Source organism: Choloepus didactylus, chromosome 14 (assembly GCF_015220235.1).
Source record: "Choloepus didactylus isolate mChoDid1 chromosome 14, mChoDid1.pri, whole genome shotgun sequence".
In the NCBI taxonomy this organism is placed as follows: Eukaryota; Metazoa; Chordata; class Mammalia; order Pilosa; family Megalonychidae; genus Choloepus; species Choloepus didactylus.
Genome location: NC_051320.1, coordinates 7,096,834 through 7,109,184, shown reverse-complemented (window position 1 = coordinate 7,109,184; position 12,351 = coordinate 7,096,834). Strand labels below are relative to the sequence as shown.

Sequence of the window (12,351 nt, the reverse complement as noted above, 5' to 3'; positions counted from 1 at the left end):
AATTAACAGCACTGAATTATGTTTGTGAATGTGGTTCAAAGGGGGAAGTTCTGGCTTGCATATGTTACTAGAAGGGAAGTTAGAAGACAATACCCTGTTGTGGATGATGACTGTAATTAATGGTATAAATACAAGAATATTCTTTCATGAATTATAACAAATATACATCACTACTTCAAAGTTTTAGTAATAGGGTGGTATGTGAGAAAAATACATCTAATGTAAACTATGATCTATTGTTTACAGTAATATTTTAATATTCTTTCATCAAGTTTAACAAAGTTACCACAGAAATGCAAAGTGTGAAAAGGGATGGATATATATTAGGAATGTTGTATTTTTTACATGACTTTTGTGTAAACATGTAACTACTCTTATTAAAAGAAAAAAATAACAATAATTTTAAAACAAAACAACACAAAAATCCATTATGCCAGTGAAAAAAACATGGAAAGTACTACATATTGCATGAATCCATTTGTATAAAATTTAAGTATAAATAAATCTATAGAGACAAAATTAGACTACTGGTTATGTAAGGCTAGGAAAAGATAGAGGGATTGAAAGATGACTGCCAAGAAGCAGTAGTAATGAAAATGTTCTAAAATTGATTGTGGTGATGAATACACAACTCTGTGATTATACTAAAAGCCACTGATTGTACATTTCGGATGGATTATGCTTTGTGACTATATCTCAATAAAACTGCTTTAAAAATACATGGTAGGCATTCAACAGCACATTTGATTAGGCAGAATAATGAATCAGTGAACTTGAAGTTTTGATAACTGAAATCATATATCTGAAGAGCTGATAGAAAAGAGAAGAAAAAAATAGGTGAAGCTATGAAATCTTTGAGACAACATGAAGTACACCAACATACACATTATGGGAGTCCCAGAAGAAGAGAAAGAGAAAGGGAGAGAGAGAGAGAGTATTTGGAGAAATAATGTGCAAAACTTCACAAAATTGATGAAAACATGAGTATACACATCCTAGAAGCCCAATGAACTCCAAATAGGATAAACTAAAATAGACCTACTCCATGACATATCATAAGAAAAATGTCAAAGGTCAAAGAAAAGGAGAATTCTAACAGCAGCAAGAGAGAAGTGAATTGTCACATACAAAGGATCTTGAGTAAGATTAAGTGCTGATTTCTTATCACAAACTATAGAGGCAATAAAATAGTGCAACAAAATTTTTGAAATACTGAGAGACAATTTGCTAGCCTCAAATGTTATTATTACTGTTTTCTTGGTATGTAACTTTACTTGTTTATTTCTTACAAGATTTAGAATACTATTGAATTAGAAATAATCATATTTCTGTACCATTGGTCTGCAAAATATAAAGAAAAATCATGTGACAAAAACAACTTTAAGTGGGTGAACACAAGGGTAGAGGAATATCAAGTTTGTATGCTGTTTAAGTTAAATTGATATCATTTCACTAGTTTGTTCTAGATTCAGTAGGTTAAATACAACCCCATGGTAAACACAAAGAAGGTATTCAAAATATATGCAGAAAAGGGAATGAGAAGAGGTTCAATTTGTTTTACTACAAAAGAAATGAACTTTACACAAAAGAAGGTTGAAATGCAGGAAATGAAGGACAAAAGAAGGTATAAGTCACACATGAAAAAAAGTACCAAATGGCTAAAGTTCTGCCCTAACAGTTACTACTTAATGTAAATGGATTAATGTCTCCAATCAAAAGACATACATTGGAGAAAAGAGCATAATTCAACTATATGTTCTTTACAAGAGACTTACCTTAGACCCAAAGACAAAAATAGGTTGAATGTGAAAGAATGGGAAAAAAAAAAAAACAGTCTATGCAAATAAAAGGCAGAATGGAGCTAGGGTAGATATACTAATATCCATAAAAATCATAAAAATAGACTGTAATTCAAAAGATGCTACAAGAGACAAAGAAGGACACTATCTTTCATAAAAGAATAAATACACCAAGAAGATATTACAATTACAGACATGCATGCACCTAAACACAGAACCCAAAGCAAACACTGATAAATGTGAAGGGGTGATAAACAGTTTTAAAATAACACCTAGAGAATCAATACATCACCTTCATTAATGGATAGAAATCTAAATGTAAGATTAATAAGGAGACAGAAAATTTGAATATAAACCAACTAGACCTAATAGAAGTATACAGAACACTCCACCCAACAACAGCAGAATGTGGATTCTTTGCAAATGCACAGTACTTGACGTATTAAGTCACAGAACAAGTATCAATTTTTTTTAATTGACATTATGCAAAACATCTTCTCTGACCACAATGGAATGGAGCAAGAAATTAAGAACAGATTAAAAAACTGGAAAATTCACAAGTATGTGGAAATTAAATAGCCCACTCTTAATAAATAAGTTAAAAAGAAGAAATCACAAAGGAATGAGAAACTCTTCTGGTATGAAAGAAAACGAGAGCAAAGCATGACAAAACTTATGGGATGCAGTGAATGAAGTGTTCAGAGGGAAATTCATAGCTATAAATGCCTGTATTAAAAAAGAAAAATCTCAAATCGATAACCTAAGTTCACATTTGGAGAAGAAGCCTAACTAAATTTAAAGGTAGTAGAAGGAAATAAATAATGAAGAGTAGAATGGAGATAAATGGAATAGAAAATAAAAAACAATTGAGAGAATCAACAACAGCAAAAAATAAAATAAAATTGACAAATCTTTATCAAGACTAACAAAGAAAAAAGAGAAGACACAAATAACTAAAATCCCAAATGTAAGGAGGCTGAAGTCATTACCAGTGATCTTGCAGAAATTAAAATAATTTTAAGAGCATATTATGAACAATTATTTGTATGTCAACCAATCAGATAATCTAGAGGAAATGGACAAATTTCTAGAAATTTATAAACATCTCCCAACAAGAAAAATCCAGAACCAGGTATCTTCCCTGGTGAATTTTTCCAAACATTTAGAGAAGAATTAACACCAGTTTTTCTCAGACTCTTCCAAATAATAGAAGAGGAGGGAGCAGATCCTAATCAATTCTATAGTCAGTATTTCCCTCATATAAAGACAAGAAGACAATATACCCCAAGAAAATAAAGCTACATACCATTACGATGCAAAAATCACCAGGAAAATACCAGAAGTTCAAATCCAGCAGCATATTAAAAGGATTATACACCATGACCAAATTGGAATCATCACAGGAAATACAAGGGTGGTTCAACATAAAAAAGTGAAACAATGTGATACACCATATTAATATAATGAAGGGGAAATGTGGTCTTCTCAATTAATGCATAAATAGCATTTACAAAATCTAACACCCTTTCATGGTAAAAACACTTAAAGTGAACTTAAATTAAATTAGGAGTTAAAGGAAACTGCACATAGCTTTTATGAAAAATCTCTGAGATCAAGAAGACAAAGAGAGCTGCTTTTGCCTTTTCTAGTAAGCACTGTACTGAAAGTTATAGCCACAGTAATTAGTCAAGAATGGTCCTAATTAGGCAAGAGGGCCAAAACAACCAAAGCAGTCTTTTAAAAGAACAAAATAGGAGGAACACACACTTTCCCATCTAAAAAATTGCTAGAGCTATCTATAGCAATCAGTGTGGTAGTGACATGGAACTGTGAGTCCAGAAATGAACCTACACACCTCTGGGCAATTGATTTTCTACAATGGTAGAAAACAAATGACAATTCAATGGGAAAAGAATAGTGTCTTCAACCAATGTGTTCAGAAATCTGGATGTCGACATGCAAAAGAATGAGGTTGGACCCCTGCCTCATGCCATCTACAAAAATTACCTCAAACTAGATAAACATCTTAACATAGTAGTTAAAAATATAAAACTTTTAGAATAAAACTTAGGGGTAAATATTCATGAACTTTCTGCAGCAACAGTCTTAGATATGGCACAAAAATACCAGCAATGTTGAAAAACTGATAAACTGAACATCATCAAAATTAAAAGCTTTTGTGTGTGAAGAATATTATCAAGAAAGTTAAGCATCAGCCTACAGAATGGTACAATATACTTGCCAATCTTATAGCTGGTAAGAGTTTAGAATCCAGAATACATACATGCAAATCAAAACCAAGAAGATACCAATGCACACCCACAAGGATGACTGTAGTCAAAGAAACGGCAAATAACAAGTGTTGTCAAGGATATGGAGAAATTGGAACCATTGTATATTTTTGGTGGGGATGTGAAATGGTCCAGCCATTGTTGACAACAGTTATGCAGTTCCTCAAAAAGTTAAACATAGCAGTTCCTTATGATCCAGCAATTTCACCCCTCGGTATACACTGTATAGCCAAAAGTATTGAAAACAAGTACTCAACCAAATACTTGTACCTAAATGTTCATAGCAGCTCTAATTACAGCCAAAAGGTAAAAACAATGGATGGATGGATGGATGGATAAATAATTTGAAATTTGTACATAAGATGGAATATTATTCACCGGTAAAAGCAAATGAAATTCTGATACGTGCTAAAATGTGATGAGCCTTGAAAACATTGTGCTAACTGAAAAAAGCCATACACTAGAAGTCACATATTATATGACTCCATTGTTATGAAATATCCAGAATAGATAAATACAGAGACAGAAGACAAGTGGTGCTTGCCTGTACATAGAGAGAGAATGATTGCTGAATGTTTTTTTTGGGGGTGAAGAAAATGTTTTGGAAGTAGATATAGCTGGTTTTTGAAGAACATTTTGGTTGTATTAAATGCCCCTGAATTGTACCCATTAAATTGGCTTATTTATATGTGAATTTAACCTAAATAAAAATTACTATTAAAATTTTTCTTATGATTTATGCACCATTTATAAATAGCCATTAGATATTTAGATTTTGATCAATGGTTGCAAATTGGTGATGTCAACAGCAAAAAGAGTTATGCCTTGCTATCACAGTTCCATTGTCTCATAGACATGACATAAGATGACCTAATGAGTCACACAACTGAGAGCTTGTTAACTTTTTTCTCATTTAACATCTGCTTTTGCTGTGTTTATGAAAGTTATACTAAATATAAGTCCAGCATAATAAAATTATAAGTGGAATCTGTTATTACTTTTAATGTTGATAATCAATTATCATAAAATAACTGTTATACTCAATTATTATAAAATAATGATTATATAAGTGAAGTATACTTTTTATTTGACTAATCAGATATTATTTTCATTCTGTGTATCAACTTTTGACTCATTTGAAATAACAAAATCAAATTAAATTAATTTTTTTTTCATTTTAGATCAATTAACTATAGATCTCTCAAAAAACTGTCTTATGTAAATAGCTCTCCATGTTCTTCAACATCATATTCAAATAAATATAACTATTTTTTATAAAAAAGACTTATGGCTTAGTTTATTTGGAAAAGGTTTTAAAATGCTATTTTTAAATATTATTAAAGAAACCTATTACTATTAAAGAAATCTCTTAAATTGCATATTTTTCTGAAGATAGCAAAAAACACAATTTATATTACAATACAATTACATTATTATAGTATCAATTATCTCTACATAAATATCAGGTACCAGGAAGCTTATACACAATAATCGATACAAATAAAGAAATACATGGTTTAGTGTTCCAAGTATTTCTCAATCTTACCTGCTGGTTTACGGGAAAGTTTCTGTTGATTTTTTTGATCTGTAATGATAAATAAATCAATAATCAATAAAAATTAGAACAAATGTAAGATAACACAAAGTCCCAAATTTTTATGAAAATCTCTCTTTAAGTAGGTCTATATTTCTATATATTCATATATGGATGTAATCTGTCTCGACATACCAAAATCATTGCTTATAAAATGCCAATGATGGAAGATTGTCAACTGTGGCTGTTAAAGTTACCCCAAACTTTGTATAAAATGAGTTTGAAAAATAGTTACATGCTATGATTTTCTGGTTTCTGACAAATTTAAAGCTTGTATTTCTATACAATGTCAAGAGATTATCTACTGAGAACGTAGAGTAACTTTCTGTAGTTCACTTTATTTTCATTTTGAAATCATATGATCTCCAATTTATTTTAACACTCAAGAGGACAGAAGAAACATAAAATTCAAACACAAAAAGATAAAACTCTGTTTGCTGAAGCATTTTCATTCAGGACCCCAAATAACATATGACATTTACTTTAAACCAATTTCATGAATAACATTTTATAAGACTTTAAAATAAATCTCCAGAGAAAGCATTTTCTTTGTAGGATGTTGTGCAAACTAACTTTAAACACCAAATGAAAATGAATGTCATGTTTAGATAATTGACACCATACTACACAAAGTCTTTGTTCAACAGTAATTTTGCTAATTAAAGCCAATCATTATTTTCCTTTTTTTTCCAGAAAAACTTAAACAAAGCTAACTGATATGTTGGCATCTTACAGCAGAGTAAATCAAGACTATTTTTATTAATGAAATATTTTATTGAATTATTTAACTTTTCCCTTTTTAAGAATGCTTTGTCTTACTGGTAAATCTGAAATAATGAATAATTTAGTGGATATTATGCACAAAGTTGGAAGATTCTCATATTGTTCAAGTGTAATAATTGGTTTCTTAAATGTCTTTCTTAGAAGACAAACTAAGAAGATATTTCTCATTTGAAAATGCAAAATAAAAAGTAATGTGAGACAAATGGCTTATAATGTAGAATGTAGGGGAACTAGCAATAGAGAGCAATTAAGGAAGTGGGAACAATAATCCAAGAAGAAAAGATAAGCTATTTAACGTTCTGGGGATGCCCAGGAATGACTATGGTCTGTTAATTTCTGATGGATATAGTAGGAGCAAGTTCACAGAAATGTTGCTATATTAGGTAACTTTCTTGGGGTAAAGTAGGAACATGTTGGAAGTTAAGCAGTTATCTTAGGTTAGTTGTCTTTTTCTTACTCCCTTGTTATGGTCTCTTTGAAATGTTCTTTTATTGTATGTTTGTTTTCTTTTTAACTTTTTTTTCATACAGTTGATTTAAAAAAGAAGGGAAAGTTAAAAAAAAAAAAAAAAAGAAAAACAAGGGAAAAAAAAAGATGTAGTGCCCCCTTGAGGAGCCTGTGGAGAATGCAGGGGTATTCGCCTACCCCACCTCGATGGTTGCTAACAAGACCACAGACATAGGGGACTGGTGGTTTGATGGGTTGGGCCCTCTACCACAGGTTTTACCCTTGGGAAGACGGTTGCTGCAAAGGAGAGGCTAAGCCTCCCTATGGTTGTGCCTAAGAGCCTCCTCCTGAATGCCTCTTTGTTGCTCAGATGTGGCCCTCTCTCTCTAGCTAAGCCAACTTGAAAGGTGAAATCACTGCCCTCCCCCCTACGTGGGATCAGACACCCAGGGGAGTGAATCTCCCTGGCAACGTGGAATATGACTCCTGGGGAGGAATGTAGACCTGGCATCGTGGGACGGAGAACATCTTCTTGACCAAAAGGGGGATGTGAAAGGAAATGAAATAAGCTTCAGTGGCAGAGAGAATCCAAAAGGAGCCAAGAGGTCACTCTGGTGGGCACTCTTACGCACACTTTAGACAGCCCTTTTTAGGTTCTAAAGAATTGGGGTAGCTGGTGGCGGATACCTGAAACTATCAAAGTACAACCCAAAACCCATGAATCTCGAAGACAGTTGTATAAAAATGTAGCTTATGAGGGGTGACAATGGGATTGGGAAAGCCATAAGGACCACACTCCACTTTGTCTAGTTTATGGATGGATGAGTAGAAAAATAGGGGAAGGAAACAAACAGACAAAGGTACCCAGTGTTCTTTTTTACTTCAATTGCTCTTTTTCACTCTAATTTTTATTCTTGTTATTCTTGTGTGTGTGCTAATGAAGGTGTCAGGGATTGATTTGGGTGATGAATGTACAACTATGTAATGGTACTGTGAACAATCGAAAGTACGATTTGTTTTGTATGACTGCGTGGTATATGAATATATCTCAATAAAATGAAGATTAAAAAAAAAAACTAAAGGGGACTTAAAATTAAAAAAAAAAAAAAAAAGTAATGTGAGGACAGGGCTCTGTGATTTGAACAGGGTTATATTAAAAAATCATATTCATTTTGTATTTTATAATCATTTTAAAATAGATGTTGCCCCGGTGGGGAATCAGCTAAGGAAATGTCTAACTACTGGTGCTGTCAGCTAAAATCAGGGTAGTAGTAAGTTTGGAAATGTATGGTAAGAGTTGATCTCTAAACAAGCTTTCATTAATCAATGAAAAATATCTATACTGAATACTTCATGGAACTATGATTTTTGCTAATTTTTATGGATTTTTATAATTAAGAATTAACTTCAAGTAGTATTTTATTTCTTTAAGAGTGTTCTATCTAGCTTTGAAACTTTTGATTTGCTTATCTCACAAATGTCTGAGTATTTTTTGGAAATCTGAAAATCAGACTGTAGATAAGCATTGCTTTACAGAAAGTGGTGGTTGAGTGAAATGCATATCAATTAGAAAAAAATATTTTCTGGTAATCCCCCCTCAATAGCATTTGTGGAATTGAAATCTTTTTCCCAACAGTGGTTCACTTTCTCTTCCAATAAAGAATTCAGTAGACCACAGGTTTTTTTTCACCTGTGTAGAACTGTTACATTTTATTTGTAATTATTGTCTTTGCTTTCACTGTGGGATTCATTGACTCCTCTGTTTTGGAGATCATCTTATGAACATATGAATATTACCATCTACATCCTTTAAATAAATTAATTACCTACATATGCTAAGAGAATAAAATCTATAGTATATTTCGTACAATTAGTCAAATATTGACCAAGAATAAACTGGAACAGAGAGGGACAGCAAATAGAATGTCAGGGAAGATAAAGAGCATTTTGATAACTAGGGAGTTAGAATGACAAAGAAGTTAATGAGATACGAAAACAACTAGAACTGAATCTAAAAAACAATGGTTATGTTAAAAAACAAATGTTTGAAAATCTACAGGCAACAAATACAATATATAATAAAATATATAATGCAAAATGGATAAAAAATTAATGATATTGTCAATTATATATCAAATAATAGTCATAAAATTGAAAACACTAATAAATTTTGTTTCTTCTTTCCAATGACACTATTTTAATCTTTCAAGTTTACATATTACTTTTTACAACTTTTCTTTATACAATGTTTTTGAGTGATTTAACTTATCCCAAGAATCTGAGTAAAACTATTGAAATTGAATGAGTCAGTACTTAAAAACTGCTGATCCATACTACTAATAAATTTACTTGGTAATGGAATGATTGTTTAAGATGTATTTCTCAATGTAGTTATTTTAGGTTGTTTTTTCTTATTCCTTTGTTTTGGTTTTGTTTGAAATGTTTCTTTATTGTTCATTTTTCTAATTTTTTGATAAAGTTAAAAAATAAAATAAAAATGTATTTCTACTAAAATTTACAATTCTGTGTAAAATCATCAACTTATTTTTTATTCATGTTTTACTGTAAAAAAGATAACCAACCCAAATGCTACAAATGCAGAAATGGAAGGGGCTCTCACAATTTGGAGAACAATGTTGTGGTACATGAAGCTTCCCATCTATCATTTTCATGGTGGCAACAAACAAATATTAATTCATTTTTTTCTTGTGGAGTTTTAGATACAAAATAAATAATTGTTGAGATTTTTAATCCATATATATATACTCAAATACACTTTAATGATAATTTCAGCTTTTCCTATAGCAATTGGAGTAGAGCAATATAAAGTAGTCCATTTTCTAGTTATTTCAGTAACATTTATATATAAGACCATAAGTAAATATAGAGAAAAATTTCCAAATCTCACCTCTCAAAAATTCTAAGAGCTAATTTAACATACTCTCACATAAGAATTCAACCCCCTCCCCCCACCCCCGACACATACACACATATACAAAGAGCAAAAAATAACTGGAAAATACACTGCTGTTGAGACTTATAGGCAGCATACACTGAATCATCATATTAAAAATAATTGATATGTCAAAAATATTATTCTACTGTGCTGTCATTATAAATATTCAAAGGCAGGTTATTTTTAGTAGTTACTTAAAAAATTTTGTATATGCACACACAGATTGGTAAATTGTTTGTTGTCATACCCATAAACTTATACATTTTCCTTGATATCTGTATCCATGGACCAAACTATTTTTGTCTATTAAATATACACACATAAATAGGCATGCAGGTGTGTTTATACAAAAAAGAGTCTGAAGATTAGAGTGAATGTTAACATTATTTTCATTTTGGTGATTATAGCATATATTTTTTTATTGTTTCTGTCTATTTGCTAATTATTTTTGAAAAACTTAATGGCAGATCTTTTGTGATATTTTAAAGGCTTGTAAAACTCTTTGACCACAGTACTGTTTCTTTAGTTGTTTATAAAGTGAGGTTGGAAGACCAGAGAATGTTATTCGTCTTGTTCTAAAATCCTGTTAATCATCTTTTCCCAAGTATGTGTCATGGTGCTAAGTGCTGGAACACAGAAACAGAAGACATGTCTTGCAGCATGCTAATGCTAGCTCATGGAATTCAAATTTCCGGGGCTGCAGTGGGAAATGATGCAAGCTGTCAGGTGTTGAAGCCATGGAGACCTGGGTTTGAATTCCACTGTAGTCCTTCCTAAATATCCTCAGGCAGGTTATTTTTTATGCTTGTCTTTATTATATTACTCATTTGCCCTTGTACTGAGTAAAGGAGGTGTCAGTCACAAGGCTTTTACAATCCCACGGTCACAAGATGAAAGCTATATAGTTATACAATCATTCTCAAGGATCAGGGTTACTTGATTACATTTCAACAATTTCAGGTATTTCCTTCTGGCTATTCTAACACACCAGAAACTAAAAAGAAATATCTATATAATGAGTCAGTAGTCACAATCATTTGTTAAATTCTAACTTCTCAGTTGCAACTCCTCCCTCTCATCTGATCATTCTCTCAATCTTCAGGGATATGTGGGCAATGACCATTATAACTTCTTCATGCTGAAAAAGGGTGGTGACATAATGGGGTAAGGGAATGGAACTGGTTGGTGTTCTTGGAGAGAATGCTTCTGAGTTTCAGAGCTTATCTGGCATAGGAACAATATGGAAGTTAAGTTTCTGAAAAAATAAACTTAATAAGTAACACTTATACTGTTTGTTGGGACTTGGCATACTGTTGCAGTTTGCAATATCTGACTGAACCTTGCATAAAAGTAAGCTCCAGAATGACCTCTCGACTATATTTGAAATCTCTTAGCCTCTGAAACTTCATTTATTTATTTTTTTTTCATTTTTCTTTCCCCTTTTGGTCAAGAAGACATTTTCAATCCCATGCTGCCAGGGTCAGGCTCATACCTGGGAGTTGTGTCCCACCTTGCGAGGGAGACACACTTCTGGGAGTCATGTCCCATAGATGGGGTAGGGGGGTGAGTTTATCTGCAGAGTTTGCTGAGAGAAAGAAGCCACATCTGAGCAACAGAAGAGGTTTTTCTGGGCATGACTTTTAAGCATAACTGTAAGTGGGCTTAGCTTTGCCATTACAAAAATAAGTTTCGTAAGGAAAAGCCCCAAGATCGAGGACTTGGCTTATTAAATTGGCAGTCTCTAATGTTTGAGAGAATATCAGGAATTCCCCAGGTGGGGAAGTTTAATAGTTCCATTTTTTTTCCCTCCAGTTCCTCAAGGGACTTTGCAAATACTTTTTTTTTTAATTTTCTGTCCAAATACTCTGGAATGTATCAGGGTATTGCATTTACTTGTACAGAATTACATGATCTCACACCCTATTCTAGGTTTCATGTAATTGGGTTGTTTAAATAAACTGACCAGACAGGTTAAATTGGATATTATGCTACAGTAAATTTAAATTTTGGACAAAATAAATATCTCTTCTTTTGGTCTCACACAGAAGTTGAAGTTTTACAATACAGACGATATTATCCTTTACCCTTTATTCTGATTTGCCTTAGTCCTAACTAGATCAGATTCATTCATATTTCTAGTAAAAGTCAATCTCTTTTTCACATTTTTAACAATTGCTGTATGGAGTAATGCTGAATTTCAGAGCAAAGAACTCTAAATATTATTCTCAGGTGTTACACAGCTACCTAAATTTCCAGGGAACTACTAGGTTATTCACAAAGAGCAAATCACCTCAGAATTTAGAGATAACAGTTAAAACTCAGGAATAAATGTGACTGCTGTAAGAGCTCACAATCTAGGAATCTTTACAATGAACCTTACTGGACATTCTCTACTCCTTAGTTACCAATTGCCCAGTATCTCCCCACTTTCTGTCTCCTAGTAACCTATGCTCTCAAATTTTTAAGTTAGTTTATATTAGT

At 32.2% G+C, this 12,351-nt stretch overlaps 1 protein-coding gene across 2 annotated transcripts in view; it reads right to left on the bottom strand.

Moving 5' to 3' along the window:
* The window catches only part of SNTG1 (syntrophin gamma 1), a 1,042,376-nt gene that overhangs the window by 155,959 nt on the left and 874,066 nt on the right, over positions 1–12,351 (bottom strand). For both annotated transcript variants that reach the window (XM_037803436.1, XM_037803438.1), the window contains exon 13: positions 5,637–5,675. In XM_037803436.1, coding sequence (XP_037659364.1) covers positions 5,637–5,675 — 39 coding nt within the window. The remainder of the gene's footprint in view (positions 1–5,636; positions 5,676–12,351) is intronic.